Source organism: Phyllostomus discolor, chromosome 2 (genome assembly GCF_004126475.2).
Source record: "Phyllostomus discolor isolate MPI-MPIP mPhyDis1 chromosome 2, mPhyDis1.pri.v3, whole genome shotgun sequence".
In the NCBI taxonomy this organism is placed as follows: Eukaryota; Metazoa; Chordata; class Mammalia; order Chiroptera; family Phyllostomidae; genus Phyllostomus; species Phyllostomus discolor.
This window is the reverse complement of record NC_040904.2, coordinates 83,190,843-83,208,181: the sequence shown is the minus strand read 5'-3', so window position 1 is coordinate 83,208,181 and position 17,339 is coordinate 83,190,843. Positions and strand designations below refer to the sequence as shown.

Sequence of the window (17,339 nt, the reverse complement as noted above, 5' to 3'; positions counted from 1 at the left end):
CCATCATTCTTCATGTGAGCCTTTGCATCCCACTTCAATATGGAGATCAAAGCAATCTATAGATTCAGTGCAATCCCTACCAAAATATCAATGACATATTTTACAAATATAGAATAAGTATTTCAAAAATTTATGTGGAACCCTAAATGACTCCAAATAGCCTCAGCAATTTTGAGAAAGAAGACTGATGTAGGAGGAATCACAATATCTGATATCAAATTACATTACAAGGCCACTTAATTAAAACAGTCTAATACTAGCATAAGAACAGACACATAGACCAATGGAACAGAACAGAGAGCCCAGAAATAAACTCATGTCTCTATGGTCAATTAATATTTGACAAAGGCGATAGGAGCATAAAATGGAGCAAAAATAGCCTCTTCAATAAATGCTGTTGGGATAAGTGGACAGGTACATACAAAACAATGAAACTAGACCACCAACTTATACTGTACACCAAAATAAACTCAAGATGGATAAAAGACTTAAATATAAGTCATGACACCATAAAACCCCTAGAGGAAAACAGGCAGTAAAATGTCAGATATTCCATGCAGTAATATCTTTGCTGATATATCTCCTAGAGCAATGGATGTAAAGGAAATAATAAACAAATGGAACTACATCACAGTAAAAACCTTCTGCACAGCTAAAGAAAATATCAGCAAAATGAAAAGGGAATCAACTGTATGAGAAAACATATTTGCCAATTATACCTAGGAAAAGAGTTTATATCCAAAATATATAAAGAGCTCATACAACTCATCACCAGGAAGACAAACAGTTCAATTAAAAAATGAGCAAAGGGCCTAAACAGACAATTCTTCAAGGAGGACATACAGAGGGCCCAGAGACATATGAAAGGATACTCAGCATCACTAGCCATCTGAAAGATGGAAATTAGAACCACAATGAGATATCACTTCATACCTATCAGAATGACCATCATACACAAGTCAGTGAACAACAAGTGCTGGTGAGGTTGTGGAGAAAAGGGAAACCTAGTACACTGTTGGTGGGAATGCAGACTGGGGCAGCCACTGTGGAAAACAGTACGGAGTTTCCTCAAAAAGCTAAAGATGAATCTGCCTTTTGACCTGGCAATTCCACTGCTGTGACTATACCCTAAGGATCCTGAAACACCAGCAATCCAAAAGAACCTATGCACCCCAATGTTCATAACAGAGCTATTCACAATAGCCAAATGCTGGAAGCAACCTAAGTGCCCATCAGTAAATGAATGTATTAAAAAACTATGATAGATTTACACAATGGAATACTACACAGCAGAAAGAAAGAAGGAGCTTCCACCCTTTGTGATAGCATGGATGGAACTGGAGAGTGTTATGGAAAGTGAAATAAACCAGGCAGTGAAAGACAGATACCATATGATCTCAGCTATAACAGGAATCCAATGAACAAAACAAACAAGTGAGCAAAATAGAACCAGAGACATGGAAATTAAGAACAGACTAACAGTAACCGGAGGGGAGAGGGAGGAGGGTAATGGGATAAAGTAGGGGAAGGGACTAGTCAAAGAACATGTATAAAGGACCCATGGATGTGGACAACAGGGTGGAGATTGACTGAGGGAGTGGGGGCGGGGCAGGGAAGAGCATTGGGGGAAAATGGGACAACTGTAATTGAACAACAATTTAAAAAAAGAAGACAATTAGCACCTCTCAAGTTCTCTGACTGTACCTTTTATTCCTCCTTCTCTCCTAAACCAAGGAAACAGCTACCACTTTTTCAAGATTAATTCCTCCATATGTACCTTAAAACTGTTCCATGTTTTATTTTCTCATTACCTCAGTTATTTCACTAGTATTCCAAATCTTTGAATATTTTCCCTTTACTGATGTATATACTCAGCTGTCTCTAGTCCTCTGATCCTTTCTTCTCATCTAAATAGCTGAGTCAGGTTACACCTTTTCCTTCAATACCAAAGTTATTTAGCTAGTAGTCTATTTACATACCTTTCATTTCACTATTCCCCCACTTCTTGTTCACTTACTGCACAGGGATTCCACTCTCACACAACTATTTTCAGTTTCAAGTTCTCTCCTCAGAACCAAGTTGATTATTTCCTACTACTCGATGAAGGCTGCCACCTCAAGTTTTAAAAGCACCCCAATTTATTTTATCCAAACCCAGACTTTCCAAAATATGCAAGTGCCCTATACTTTTGTTTTCAGTTAACAGTAGCAACTTCCAGTCATTCAAATTCAAAAGTTCCTCTAGTTTTCCCTTCCTCACACCTCCCAGATTGAATTAGTCCTCAAGTGCTGGTGAGCCCACCACGAAGTGTCTCTTACTCTCCCCTTCTGCTGCTCCCACTGCCACTGCCTCCATGGTACTTCTCTCTGCCTTCAATCTCCCTAGATATTATTCTATACTTTTCCCAATGTCAGCTTTCTCAAACAAAATGTGTTCTTGTCAAACCCTTAAACGGACATGTTTAAAAAGACTCACTGGCTCTTTATAGCCTATAAAGTAAAAACACTTTTATTACAGAAATAACAAACCAAGTAATCCTATTAGAACAACTGAACCTGACTTGACTCAAACCTCCAGCTCTAATTAGTTTACAGGATACACAGGAAAGGAGGAGCAAGTTACATGACCTGTCAGAATCACAGTTAACTAGATCCTGAGTGTCAGAGCTCTACAAAACCAATGACCGAATTACTTAAAGGGATAGATAGCATTTTAGAAAAGCAAAGGAAAGAGAGTAACTGTCATAAATAAAATAGATTTAACACACTTATTAACAAATGTGCAGTTTTAGAAGTAAAATGGCTGAGTATTAGAAGATATTAAAGAATTATTGTTAGGTTTATTGATTATACACATGAAGTGTAATGATTTTTAAATTCTTTTTATTTCACATGCATTATATATATGCATGCATACAAATTTATCTTAACATGTTCCAGAGATGGTGGTGGTAAGAAGGACAGAAAGATAATATAAAATTCATAAATTTTAATAATTGATAAAGTACATTATTGATTTCCATAATCAATAAAGTAGACTTTCTATTAATTTCTATCTTTGCATGTTTGAAACTTTCCAAAATATAAAAAAATATAAAACAAAAACAAACAAGAAACACCATCATTTCCAGTATTCAAAATGATCAGTAACCCTGCTTTAGCATACCTTTCTGAACTTACCTTTAGACATTCCTATCCTGACCTCCATATTTTACTTAACATGCCAAGCACTTGCAGTCTAGGTCTGGGCTTGTGGGTCACATCAGCTCTGTAACAACCTACCAAGGGCTCTGTGCAAGTGTGTTGCTGCCCTGGCATGCTCCACACATAGAAGTACTAGCAAGTTTGGAGAATTTGAAACAGTGCAGAAGGGATTTCAGTTTGCATGGTAGACTTGAAAAAGTAGCTTCAGATGGACTAACTTTGATTTTGAAATGTGGATCTGTGATTTTATAATTTTATCTGATATGAGATAACCAATAGTTGAATGAATTATTCAATTACCTCTCATTGAGTGCAGATTTTAGGAACCCGAGAGACGTGTCTATCAAAATGGACAAAATCTCATATATGTTACCATATTAATGGGTAGCTGTGAAATGCACTCTAAAGCTGGCCTTGGACTTTAATGGTGACCAACATTTTATTGAAATAGTATCTTTTGAACATTGCATAATATTTCACAATCATTTTCTTAACTATTATTCCTAAATAAGTCTGTTAGTGTATATGAGCGGTTTTGAGTCTTAAATAACTTATGAAAAAAAGGTATAAATTAGGCAAACTTTGAATGAATTTAACCTCTGCTACTAGCCAATATTTCCCACATCTGTGAGCAGCCATTATAATGATATCAACAATGATGAACACTTTGTATGTTAATGTGGATGTAATTTACAATTCCAGGAAAATGTCTTTTGTTATTTGCCATTTGTTATTTTCCACTTAGTATACCCACCCCATTTTTCAGATGTATTTAAATGATTTACTTTTCAAATATAATAACTCTTTTCAGATACAATTACAGACAAGATTAGACTCAGACTTACCAGGAAATCTACTGTGGAGGTTGGCATCACAGTTGTAGCCATTGAACTGAGCAGACCCCGGAAGCACTCTAATTGTTAGAAGCAACAGCAACCATATCTGTTCCATTGCAAAACCTAGAAAAGAGTTACATATGTGGACATCACCCACCTTCACTTTTACATGCCGGAAAGACCAGGGCTGTTCTCAACTCACTGATGGAGAGGTAAGCAGACTATATTTATGCAGTCGGAGCACATTAAAGGCCTAACACTTATAAGAAATAATTATTAATAATGAGGCAGAGATTTTGGCTGGTTTCAGTTTGCTAAGGGTGACAAAGCCAGGCTTATATAAAGAAGAGCTAGGTATAAGTCATCAACTTTATAAAAGAAAAAAAATGTTTATTATAAATAGGAAGAACTCAAACCAAGTACTTGGCAGATTAGAACAGCATAGTTAGGCAGACCGAACAATTTGGAGGCAACTCTGCATTTCAAAATACCAATATGTATAAACGCAGAGGAATTTATCACTGAAAAACTTGGTTCTCAGAGTATTCTAATACTTTTAATGACCAAAAAATAGCAGGAAAAATTTCCCTTCAACAAAGGAATTCCAGACTACTGCTACTTCTCCAGACTGACGGTTTGCGTGTCGTCAGGACACACAGGAATAAAGCGAAAGGGACAACAGACCAGCCCTGTGTGAGGAATGACACTGTGGTTCCACCCATGGCTGTTCAGTGGTGGGTGTGGAGGATTGCTGTAAATACATGAAAACCTTGAATTCTTAGGAAAAAAGTAAAACAAGGTGATTTTTTAAGTTGTCAATGTGTGTTGAATAAACAAATATAAATTGACTTTAATACTGAAACACCAGTCTAGTGTTTAATCTTTTTTTTCTCTTCAAGGCCTCTTTATTGGCCTGTTAAAGTTTTTAAAACATCTTCCAGGCATGCCCAATGTATTCTTATAGTCTGTTCATTAAAAAAAAAATCTTTTTGGTTGGTGGTTTAGGTTTATGCATAAAAAGCAAAAATAAAATAAAATTGTAAGTGGTTTGTTCAAATAATTTAATGTACTTTAAAAGCTTGAGGTTTGAGGAAGAAAATTATGTTTTAGATGTTCTTAAAGATCTGCCCTTGGATGATTAATCAAGTCTTCAGCAAAAGGAAGGAAATAAATCTTCCTTTTGAATTATCATTTTAATATAACAAGTTTATGGTGAGCAAAGTCACTTGGGTGAGGATGTGGGAAAGGAAGGCATGATTTGATGCTCAAAAATAGACTGCAAAGGTATTAACGAACAGGAGCTTCCTTCCTTCAGCATTATAACATACCACTCAGGCACAAACCTAATGACTTTTGGGAGAAGAGCCACATGTCTGGTTAGTTCTGCTCCCCCAGGGCAGTCCCTAAACAAAAGGCTTACACAAACGGCCCACCTGGGCCCTGGGCTGGCTTGGCCACACCTGTACCTTCACTGTCTAGCTCCTCAAGACCTGTCAGATAGATTGTCATCCCTGCCCCACTGGAGACTTTGGAAGACTACTAGGAAAAACAGCAGCTTGTTTCTGAAAGGCACATTCCATTCTCCACACACCTGTCTCAGCCCTACCACTCCCTTCTCATGATGGGTGCCCTGCATTCCCAGAGTCTAGCCCCACATGGTTGCTTTCACTCTAGAGATGTCTCCCACCCCTAGTGGTTCATCAGCTCAGGAATTTTCAATGGGGAGTTATTTTGTTATTCTACAATGCTTTATAGGTTTTATATTCTCTGATAAGAGAAAAGTAATATTTATTGAGTGCACACTGAACACATGGAAGGCTCCATGTGCCAGGACATTTATCTATAGCCTCTCATTCATGTTCCTTAACTTGATGATATTGGAATTATCACTCCAGGTACAGAGAAAGAAAAATAAATCTCAGGAAGTTTAAGTGACATGGAAAACAAATAAAGGAACTAGAATTCAACTTCAAGTCTTTCTGATGACAGAGTTTGCTACATAAACTACCTAAATATCTGTTACTAAATGAATTCAGTGGTTATTTCTTTTGGATGCTATTTATCACCAGTTATTTTCTTTAGATTTTTAAATAATGGACTCTTTAACAGATGTTTCAAATAAAAATGAACAAATTCTTATGTAATATGCTTAATAGATGCATGTTGTAATATGGGTATAAGAAGGAGAAAGTTATTTTTTTAAAGGGAAAGAAAGCCTTCATTCTGAAAAGAGAGAATCATTATTAAAGACTAAACTGGATACATATGTGTTTAGCAAAAATGGACAAGACACTCACACCATTAGAAATAGCCTACTGACAGCAATAGCAAGTCTTAGCTTTTCCACTTTAGATCTGATTTGAGGTTGTCCAAAAGAGGTATGCCTCTGCTCTTCACACTATGAACAAGACGTCCAGCACTGCCATGGACACTAAACCCTTAATAAATATTTTTAATGAAAAGAAAGTAGAAATAGAAAGCAGCTTGCTTTAATGGAAAATATATTGATTGTTATATCAGCAGATATGAATACAAATCCCCCCTCAGTCATTCTCTAGATTTGTCATTTGAAAATCAAGATGGTGATTAGAACACAGCATAGTCTGGACGTACAGAAGGTATCATAACATTAGTTTCAGGGCCAGCACACAGCGATGTGCAGTTCAGGCCCTGCACGAGAACATCTGAAGGAAAGAGCTGGTGACAAGGCCTGTGCTCCTTTGGCCAGGCCACATGCTCTGGAGCTAGACTGCTTGATACAAAGGTGTCCCATGGATAAGTGGCAGTCCTGATTAGTTAAATCACATTACTGTATTTATGATGTTATTTGTACTGGCTTGCATTTTAGCATTAAGATACACCAAGCAGAGCATTTTTAAAAGACACCCACATGTCTTGTATAGGCAGTATCCACATGTTGGTCCCTATAATTTTGGCAGTGCTTGTGGTATTTTCAAGACTTTGAGAGGCTCTTTATATATATCCCATCCACAAGTTAAAACAACAGGTTGAACTATTAGCTTGAAAACTTCCTGTTCCCAATCCTATTTCCATCATTTCCCCTGCACATAAAAAACCTGAGTATCATTCACAGGAACAAACTCGAGGGTGCTACTTTGCCACAGTTACTAAAGTTCTTTTCTGAAATAAGATTGCTTGAGATTTGGGAACTGTGTTGAAACTCAACTCTCAACAAAACACAGTATCCTGTTTGCTTGGATTCCCAGCTCCTGGGTGGGTGCAGTGCTAGGCATAGTACCACAGCCCTGATCTGGCTCAAAGACCTCAGGGGAGCTGCGTGTCACAAGGTAGAATCTGACTTCTGTGGTCCGCTGTGCAGTGACCTGAGGTGCCTGTTGTCCCACTGGGGCTTCCCGAAAACTCTGGTTAGAGAACCGGAGCAGAAGCCTTTCCCATCTTCTCCACTGCAGCCAAGTGCAGAAGCAAGCACCCACTTCAGTGCTGACAGTGGTTTATAGGACTGCCCCGCATAGACAAGGCATAAACATTAATCATGGATCATTACATAATAGTCACCTTGAAGATATGTGTGCACAAAGTTTTTGTGCATATTTCTTAACTTAGTACCTTCATAAATTTAAATGGATGAGGACAGGGGAAAGGGCGGATTATATATACCACTTTGAATTTTAAGGAATTCAGAAATGTTGATTTTTAAAAGAGACATGCAGATCTCTTAAACTGGTACTTATAGGCTCTCTATTTTATACTTAGTAATATAAAGGAAATAGTAATTTGCTGTCAAATATGTCAATATTTCTCATATTAAATTTTTAAAAATAACTTCTACCAAAATATGAATTTCTAATTTATTTCATTAAGATAGAACTCAGAGTCAGAAAAATATAATTTCACTTTGAAATCTTACTCAATTTTACTTAAAATGGTATAGTACTATCACCAATAAGATTCTGTAGATTTTATATCTTTGATATTTTTACCTTTCTTTTTATTGAGATTTGCTATGTGCCAGGCACTGGGCTGTGTTTAATATTTAATGATCAACACAGTTTTAATTTTTACTCATGTTACAAATGTAGAAACAGAAGCCCACAGTTTTTCATTGACTCACCAAGGCCCACATCCCTAGAAAATGGCAGAGCAGCCTGCAAAGCCAAGCCTGACCTTCGGAATTGTTATACTACCATTTCACTTCATTGGAATTGTCAGATAAATAAAATTAATGCCCTGCTAATTTTCAGAAAGTATAGTATATTAATAACGTATGCTTAAAATGTGCTTTGAACTAAATGATTGCGATGATTGAGGCAAAATATTTTTAATTTCTACCTAATTGCCATGCCTCTACTTTGCTTAAAAAATGAGTGCACAAAGAATAATGTTTTTTGCACAAATCGGTTTAATGACAGTACCAGTGAATTTTAAGTGCTTACAGTTTACCAGAATGTACTTTCATTGTTTTGTTAAGCACTTTATACATGACATAGGTAAATTACTCACTTTATCCTGGGGATGAGGAAACTAAGGTGCAGAGGTGTTATGTAACCTGCCCGAGGTTGAACAGCCAGCCAGTGTCAGAATCAACATCCAGTGCACAGTGACTACAGAAACCACCTCAACTATTGAATGGCACTGCCTTCCAGGAAATGATTCTTAGAACAGGAAATCACATGCAATTTGGCAATTACTTGGTAAATTTCAATAATAACAGTTTATTCCTACATTTATTTATCAATTGTTAGTGAATGCTTACACGTGCCTGGTACTGTCCAGGGAAGCTTAGGGACTGCCTTTAGGAAATTTTTATCTGCATAGAGCTTACATTCTAGTGAAGGAGGTCAGAAAACAGACTTTACAAATATATTTGTAAAAAAAGATATAAAGTATATTTCTGGTAAGCACTATGGAGAAGAATAAAGTGAAGGAATGATAGGAAATTTTGGAGTAAAGGAAGGGAGCATTGAAATGTTGAACTGGATGGCTGGGGATACAAATCAATCCACAGATAAGAAGCTCAAGGGAGGGGGGGGAGAAAAAACTTTAGTTATGAACTGCCAGATCTACTTGTCTTTAATTTGTACTTAACTTTTTTTCTATATAGACACTTCCCAAGTAAAATAGATTTTTAGTGTATAAATTATCTTCTGGGAATAACTTGGACACTTTGAACAACTATGTTAACCTTTTCCAATGAATAAAGATGCCCAAGAAAAATAATTTATTAAATAGTACCCTGTGACCTGAGGGGAAAAGTGAACATGTTCAAAAGTGCCTTTATCTAATCTTGTGAAATAACTTTTCCAAAAACAAATGGGGTCCACAATTTATCACAGTTTCATGTCTCTTTAATTTTACTGCCTTCATATAGGCCAGTCTGTATCATAATGTTCTGGTTGTGGAGAAAAACAGAAAACTTAAACTAAACAGCATTTCTCTAAATATCTAATTATCAATTTAAGATTTATGCATTTTCCGCTAAACTAAACCTGTTTGTTTGGCCATACAGATTCACAGGAGCATGGAATGGGCTCCTGGGCACTGGCGATGGCCCAGTCCCCTCATTCTCAGTCTTTCCCTGCATTGACCAACCAGCCAGCTAATAGGCACAGCCTAGTTCATCCCTATAATGGGGCATAACCTCACTTCTGGTGCTTCTGTATCACCCACCGAAGCCTGCTCCTCAGAAACAATCAGAAACAGTTCATTAGGCTTTAAATGACTAAAAATAGTTTTAAGAGTTTCCAGGAGAAAGGAAAGAAAAGTGTGTATTTTAACACAGATTGAAGTTTAAGTTAAAAGAATAAAGGCCTGCTCTAGCCTTCAAAGCAACCAACAGGACCCAGGTAAGATCTGGGGCTAAAGGCATTGAAATTATACAGATAGGCAACTGTCTTGCTTAGTTCAGTCTCAAGGTGTTACATAATCTTGCCTCTAGGTCACCTTCTAAAATCATCAGTTTAAAATGCTGCAAGCCATGACTATTTAATGAAGAAACATGTTTTCTGATGGAGTGTCTACACTGTAGTTCTATGTTCTTTATTTCTGTGGTACATTTGAACATTCGAGTCAACATATATATTCAAAGGAAAATGAAAACATAAAACTTTCATCAGAAATATCCATTATTATATACATAAACATCCTTTACCATAGCATGTCCTTGTCTTGCTATAATAAAACACACTTGTACTTTTCAGAATAATGCCTCAAAGAAGGAAATACATTGAGTCATCAAGAAGACATTCAGAAATTTTATAACTCTAAAGATGCTGATGTACACCAAAAGGGAATATGAATGCTCAAGACTGTTTGTAAGAGAAAAACCTACTCTAATTTTCTCTGACACAAAGTGAGTGTTCATTTATTTCCCTTTGCTTGCCTTTCTCATTTGTCTTTCTGTTCGGGGCTTTCTTTAGTAATCTATAGCATTTAAATGATCTACAGTGTTTAGTTTACAACATTTGTTCTAGCACCTTAGTTTAGAACATTTATTCTAGCACTTTAGTTTTTGGGGTACTGACAGATTGAACCAAGTCATTATAAAAGCTTTTTCACAAGAATTCATCAGGTTCATTTTCAAGATACATGTATATTTTATTCTTCTGAAGCAGCTTTGAAGTGGTTAACATGTTGACTTCCTCCTTTTATGAAGTATGATAACAAATTAATAATTAAAGTATTTATATTAAATGCTCATTTCCTTTTAATTAATTTAACAATCAGCTATTGCTATGATTATTTAATGTTTCTTTCTCAGTAAAGATGATATACAAAATATGTATGAGCAGCCACAGCACAGGAATTGGCAATCAGAAGGGATGCCATGCTGATATATTCTGGGTGAATAGCAACCCTTTCCAAAACAGCAAAGGTATTTATATAAGTACCAATAATGAGAATAAAAAATAATATCCTGGTGATTCTTGTTTAAGAATAAAAGAGTGCCTATCTATTAATACTCTACTATTTTATATTCTTCTGTTAATTCATTCAATTATTTATTCATTCCACAATTATTACTGAACAGTTTCTAAGTGTCAGACTCAGAGGACTGGGAACAGTGGTGAGCAAAATGAACATGATCATCCAGTGGTGAGCAAAACAAACATGATCTTTACAGAGTTTACAGACGAGAGAGGGAAATAGTCCTTAAGCTAGTAATTGCATAGATCAAAATATGCTTACAAAATATACCTGGTAAGTGCTATGAAATAAAAGTATACTTCAAGAAAGTATAACGGCCAAACCTAATTTAGATGGGAGGTGTCAAGAAAGGCTGTCTGAGAAGTACCCCAGTTAGTAAGAATTAAAGGATTAATTTGAGTTAGTCACATGAAGTCTGAAGATTAGCGCTCCAGGTAGAGCTCATGGCATAACCATGGGTCCCAAAATATAAAAACCATTTATTTGTGTGTGTGTGAAACTTGAAAGACGGTCCATGAGGCAAAGCAATGAGGAAAGGCCTGGGGAAAAGTCTGAGGTATCGACAAGGAGACTATGGTGCGCTGTTCTTCCTAAATGCAATGGGAAGCATTTGAAAGCCTTTAAATTGAGAATTAGGATTATAATAGCATGAGCAAACAAATTTAGAATGTTATTTTTAACAGAAAATAGCAGGTGTTGGTGTTGAATTCTAAGTGCAGTGTGGCTAAGAGAAAGGAGTCAAAGAATCCTCTCAAATTTTTCCAGCTGGGTATACCACAGTTCATATACTGAGATGGAAAAAATTCTGGAGAAGGCACTTATAGGAATGGGAGCAGGATGCAGAAGGGACCAAGATATCAGTGGATTAGGCCCAAATGCCTGGGGACCTGATTTTTCTGTAATAAACTGAAATATTATAAAATATGAAACACATAGTAGGAGGCAGTATAGCAATCTTGCTTTAAGTTGCAAGGGTTAGCCTCTGTTGCTTATCCCAGAGGGTCTTATATAAATATAAGCAAGATGCACTGCCAGGAAAATGTTTCTAACACAGTTGGAGGAATAGCATCTTATTGAGCAGTTAGGATCAAAAGCTACCTCATAGACCCCTGAAATTTCTTAAATTTCCTATCTTTATGTGAGATTCATAAGTAATCAAATAATGTTTTCAATTAATTTCCTCCTGATCATTTCTCTTGCTCTTCCCTTTGAGGAAGAGAAGACTAGAAATAGCCCTAAGAATTCATGGATTTTGCCTGCCCTACACAAAGGAGATTTTGGTTCTCCAGAATCTGGGCTTTAAGAGTCAGGTTTGGAGATCCGAGCTCTGCATTCACACTAAAACCCACAGAGAAGATGTGAGATAGGATATGTCATAAATGAAATGCTCCACTACATGTGGAGGAGCTTGGAGAGGGGTGGGAAAAGTAAGAGTGTTGAGATTTTGATATGGGTCTTACTTTCGGCTCCCCACTTTAGATAAAAATATTCAGGCAGATACATGGAATCCATAAGTAAAAGGAACACGTGCCTGGCTTTTTGCCTGCAGTGTGGTGGGAAGGGTCTGTTCAAGTGCCTGCACCAACATTGGGAAGTCAGAATTGAGTGGCGATGATGATAGGACAGATCTAGACAAAAAGAAGGCTTGATATAGCTTCCCATACAGTCTCCCAACTGGCTTGGAGATACCTCAAAAAGCTTTCAGAGCCCTTCAAGATAGAGGAGATAATTAAAAATCAATATGTGTTGTACCTGTCTGGGAAGCCAGTTGGAGGTAGAGAGCTGCAAGACAGATGGCCCGAGGCCAGGGACAGCTGGGGAATGTGTCAGAAACTCTGAGTTCCACCGCAGCATTAAGTGATTACAGGTATAAGGGAGGAGACCTAGTCACTGATAAAAGATAGGATAAACAAACCCCTGTGTCTTCACTGTTTTGAGAAAAAGAGATCACAAGTTATGCCAGCCATGGTGGACACAGCAAGGGCAGTGGTGATACCTAAAGACCAAAGCAACAAGAAATATTCATGAAGCCCAATTAGAACCACAAGGTGGAAAATGAAGCAAAACCTTCAGCACTGCCAGGACAATCAATGTCTTAAAGTAGCTAATATACACCATAATTAGTACTATTTATTTTATTTACAGACATTTTATAGCTTATTATTTATAAAATTATTAATTATTAAATGATATATATGAATATTACCTTTTACTTCACTGAAACCTTATGAGATAGGTACTATAATTGCCCCTATTTTGCAGGTGAGATTGAAGCACAGAGAATTAAGTGTCACACTCTGGATCACTCCCCTTTAAGCGGCCGAGATAACATCTGAACCCAGATAATCTGGCTCCAGGATCTGTGGTCTTCAATCTGCACTGTGCCATCTTCTTGCCTGTCCTTCCACACGTGAAACATGAGATTAGAAGAAGGGGGATAAGGTGAATTTTTGCTATGACTGAAGAGTGAACCCCAAAGAAATTAAATTTCAAACCAGCAGTGACTACCTTCTAAACCAGGATTACCTTGAAATGGCAAGATTAGATGTTTTCTGTCATGGGCAAAAGCAGTCTTTTGCATAATTTGAGTTCACTTAACAAGAAATAACAAAAACTTCATTTGGTGCATCCATGATACAAATGAATTTTATGTACAAAACCCTGTACAGAAAAAACACATGATCTGTGAGCTCTTTTTAGCTAGTTTTTCTTCTCACAATTGAATAGATTAGTGTCTTTGGAGATGAGATCTATATTATCAGCATTATATTCTCAGAAGCTGAGGCCACCACAACATCTAACACAGCCTGGAGATAAGGAGATTCCAATCAGATATCATTTTTTTCTCATATTTTTATCTTACTTTCCCTATCCATCCATCTGATGTTACGCTGATAGTGATTTTCAAATAATTTGGAATCAAGTTTTAGACATTTTGACCCTTAATATTTTAGCCTACATCTCATAAAAAACTTTTGCCACATAACCACAATACTATTACCAAATTCAATAAAATTATAATTAACTAATAATAGCATTTAATATCTTTTGCATATTCAGATTTCCTCAATTCACAAAACAATATATATTATACCTGTTTTTTTTTCTTCTCCACAATTCAGGACCCAAAAGCAAAGATTTATTCATGCATTTACATTGTTACTGTATTTTTTGGACTATAAGACACACACCCCCCTCCCCCAAATTTGGGAGGAAAATGGAGATGTGTCTTACAGTCCAAATATAGCTTACCTGGCTAGTAAATGTAGTTTACATTTACATTGGTGAAATATTATGTTATTTATGTCATTAAATATTTTACCACATTTTTTGCTTCAAACATTTTTTTCCTATTTTCCTCTTCTAAAACCTAGGTGCATCTTATGGTCTGGTGCATTTTATAGTCCCAAAAATACAGTATACCCCTTCACTCTTTTATAATATGGAAAACCCCACTGCTCTGATCACTCTATGGTCCTACCAGACCAAAAAATGTGAGAAAATATAAGATTCTGTCAAAATAGAAAACATTGAAGGCTGAATAAAATTTATTCAAATATCTTAAGAGCCAACAAAATGCAAAATCTAATCAAATATTAAAAGTTCCATGGTTGGGGTCACAGAGAGGAGAATTGGGTCACGTGTAACATGAATGCAAATGTTAGAACTGTGGGTTACACAGGCTGGATGACCTACGAGGGTTTTAACAACAGTAAAACCCACCTCTTCTCTAATTCACCATGTTCTTGTACAGGCAATAAATAAAGTGATGTTGCCTGATGGTTAAAGATAAGATTCTACCCATCATCCCAGTCAAAATCTCTGGCTAATAAGCAATTGCAGTTAGCTTAAAAGATAACTGCTTTTCAAGTATGTTAGCAAGTCTTTAGCTCAAGAACATGTAGATATAAAAGTGTGTAAGATAATCAAAAATTAGGCAATCTTTTTTTTTGCAGTAAAAGATCTATGTATGTTGGTATTTTTAGTAATTCAAGTATGTTAGAGAATTTGACCGACAGGTTAGTCTTTTTATTCCTATTTAAGATGTGTAAATAAGAAAACAATCGAGACTTTTTATGTGAAATTGACATGCTACCAAGATTATATATATATATACTATTGTGATACTTACAAAAATATAGATGAAAAAAATTAAAATCTATATTTTATTGATCAGCAGTAAATACTTTAGATGCTTGTTATAATAGATAATTAAACTCACTCAAACATATTAAAGTGCCTTTAATAAAATTTAGAGTATTTGGTTTTCTTTTCAGTACAAAATTAAAATTACATGAACTACTTTTGCATATAAAATCAAATATTATTCAACGATCTATTACAAATAATTGCTAGTTTACTGGGCATACAGCTACAAAGTCAGATTTTTCAATGTAAATCCTTAAGAATAGCTAGGCTTCATTATTTATAGCTTTAATTAAATATTAATCCTTAAAACTTTAGAATATGTTTTCAATTATTTAATATAGAGCATCGAGAAAACCTCACCTTTATCACAGAATAAGTGGTTGTTATGCTTCAGAAGCCATGTTAGACTAAGAATTCTCACCTGTAAACTCTGAAATCATCCATCATATGTTGAGATGCTTGCACCCAGAGAGTTATGGAGGAACTAAGGTCAATTGAAGGATATCAGTTTAATGTTGTTTATCTCATATTTACATAGAGTCATAAATAAATTCATTGCCTGGAATTACAGGAACGTTACACATATCATTGAATTAATTGCATTTCTCTTTTTTCCCCAAGATTATGTAGCTAAATTTGTTGATGATAAATGCCAATTTGGTGTAACTTCACTAAATGCATAGAATACGCATTTCTGAAGATGAGTTTCTGCCTTTAAAAAAGTTTTTAATCAAAAGGGAAACACTTTAGCTTCATAGGCTTAACTCCATTAACAACATTAAAACTTCTAGAAGTTAATTTAGAAAAGTATCTTTATGACCTTGGGGTAATAAATAATTTCTTAGGAAAAAATATTGCTTTATCATAATAAACTTTAGGCTGGGTCTCCCAACAGCTTCTTAGAGGCTGTCTGAGATATTTTTGTTTCATGTTGTCTATTAATTCATATACTATGACATTTATGCAATGTAAACTAGGATATCCTTGAATAAATAAAACCATAGGCTTGGGCTCTGGCTCTCATTCCATCATGAATTATCTGTGTGGTCTTGGGGAAGTCACACAATGTGCCTGACTCCAGTCACCTCATGTGTGAAATGAGCTGTTGGACCAAAAGATGACTAAGATGACTTCCAGCTATAAAGAGCCAACGAAACCATGACATTTTAATAACTGCAGGAGAAAATAGTGATAAATTCCCTGAGGCCTTCTTTCTAAAATCATCTCCCTTATCAGAATTTAGGTTTTACTATATCAGGAGGTTTTAGAGATCTTCTACCATTCTCTTGCCCTATCCTTGACAATCGATGAGGTGGCAAATGGTGCTGCTAGAATACCCTCATAACCATCTCTTGTCATTGTATAAGAAATAAAATCAGTAAGCAGTCTTACAGCCTAATCTCAGTGGTGTTAAAGGAAGGCTGTAAGCCATCCACTTTCAGATGACTTTGTCCTTCCACAGACAAAAATGGCAAAATTAAAATTACATGAAATAAACATAAATAAGTTGCTATTAGTTTTATACTTTTGCTTTTCGCCCCTTGCATCTACATTTTTGTTTCTCAAAGGTCTCAAAGGCCTTTGAAGCAATAATCACAAAATAAAATAGGCTGCTGGTAATTTAAAACAGCACTTTGTTCTGCCTCAAATACATTTTCAACCCTGTTCTCATTAATGTGCATGATTCTTTTTTATTATTTGTTGAGCTGTTTGGGGGATGTAATATTAACCTTCATGACATCACTCTGAGAAATACATTGAAGCAAACAAAGCTGCCTTTGTTTTTCAGATGTGGGAATTGATTCCAAGTAGCTAAATATTTTCTCAAGTAGTGAAAACTTATTATAGATTATATTTAAAAGAATATACAGTATATTAAAAAGAATTACTAAAAGCAGGTCCTGAAATAATAATTTCCAATATCTCTTACTTAGCTGTTGCTTAACAACAAAATTTCATCCACAAAATACGATATTTTTGGGCACAATGAAATTAGTTTTACAAAAGTTTTAGCCAGTCAGGACAAGCAGCATGTATGCAAATGCATTACTTAAGAACTGATGTTCAAATCAGGGAGAATCTAAAATTTAAATACTTTTAGTCAAACATTTCAATTAGCACCACAATAATTATTTCTATTTTATGAATTAAAACAACTGTTCATATATTACTGGAGGTGATCATTACATCAAATCCTTTACTCAGAAAATCAATAAATTAAAGGAAATAGTTAAACGTTAATTTT

At 35.7% G+C, this 17,339-nt stretch overlaps 1 protein-coding gene across 1 annotated transcript in view; it reads right to left on the bottom strand.

Annotated features, from left to right (window-relative positions):
- The window catches only part of ZPLD1 (zona pellucida like domain containing 1), a 56,831-nt gene extending 43,061 nt beyond the window's left edge, over positions 1 to 13,770 (bottom strand). Inside the window, exons 1-2 of the mRNA XM_036018032.1 lie at positions 13,258 to 13,770; positions 4,049 to 4,165 (exon numbers count right to left, since the gene is read on the bottom strand). Coding sequence (XP_035873925.1) covers positions 4,049 to 4,165; positions 13,258 to 13,333 — 193 coding nt within the window. The 5' untranslated portion in view covers positions 13,334 to 13,770. The remainder of the gene's footprint in view (positions 1 to 4,048; positions 4,166 to 13,257) is intronic.
- Positions 13,771 to 17,339: the final 3,569 nt, after the last annotated feature.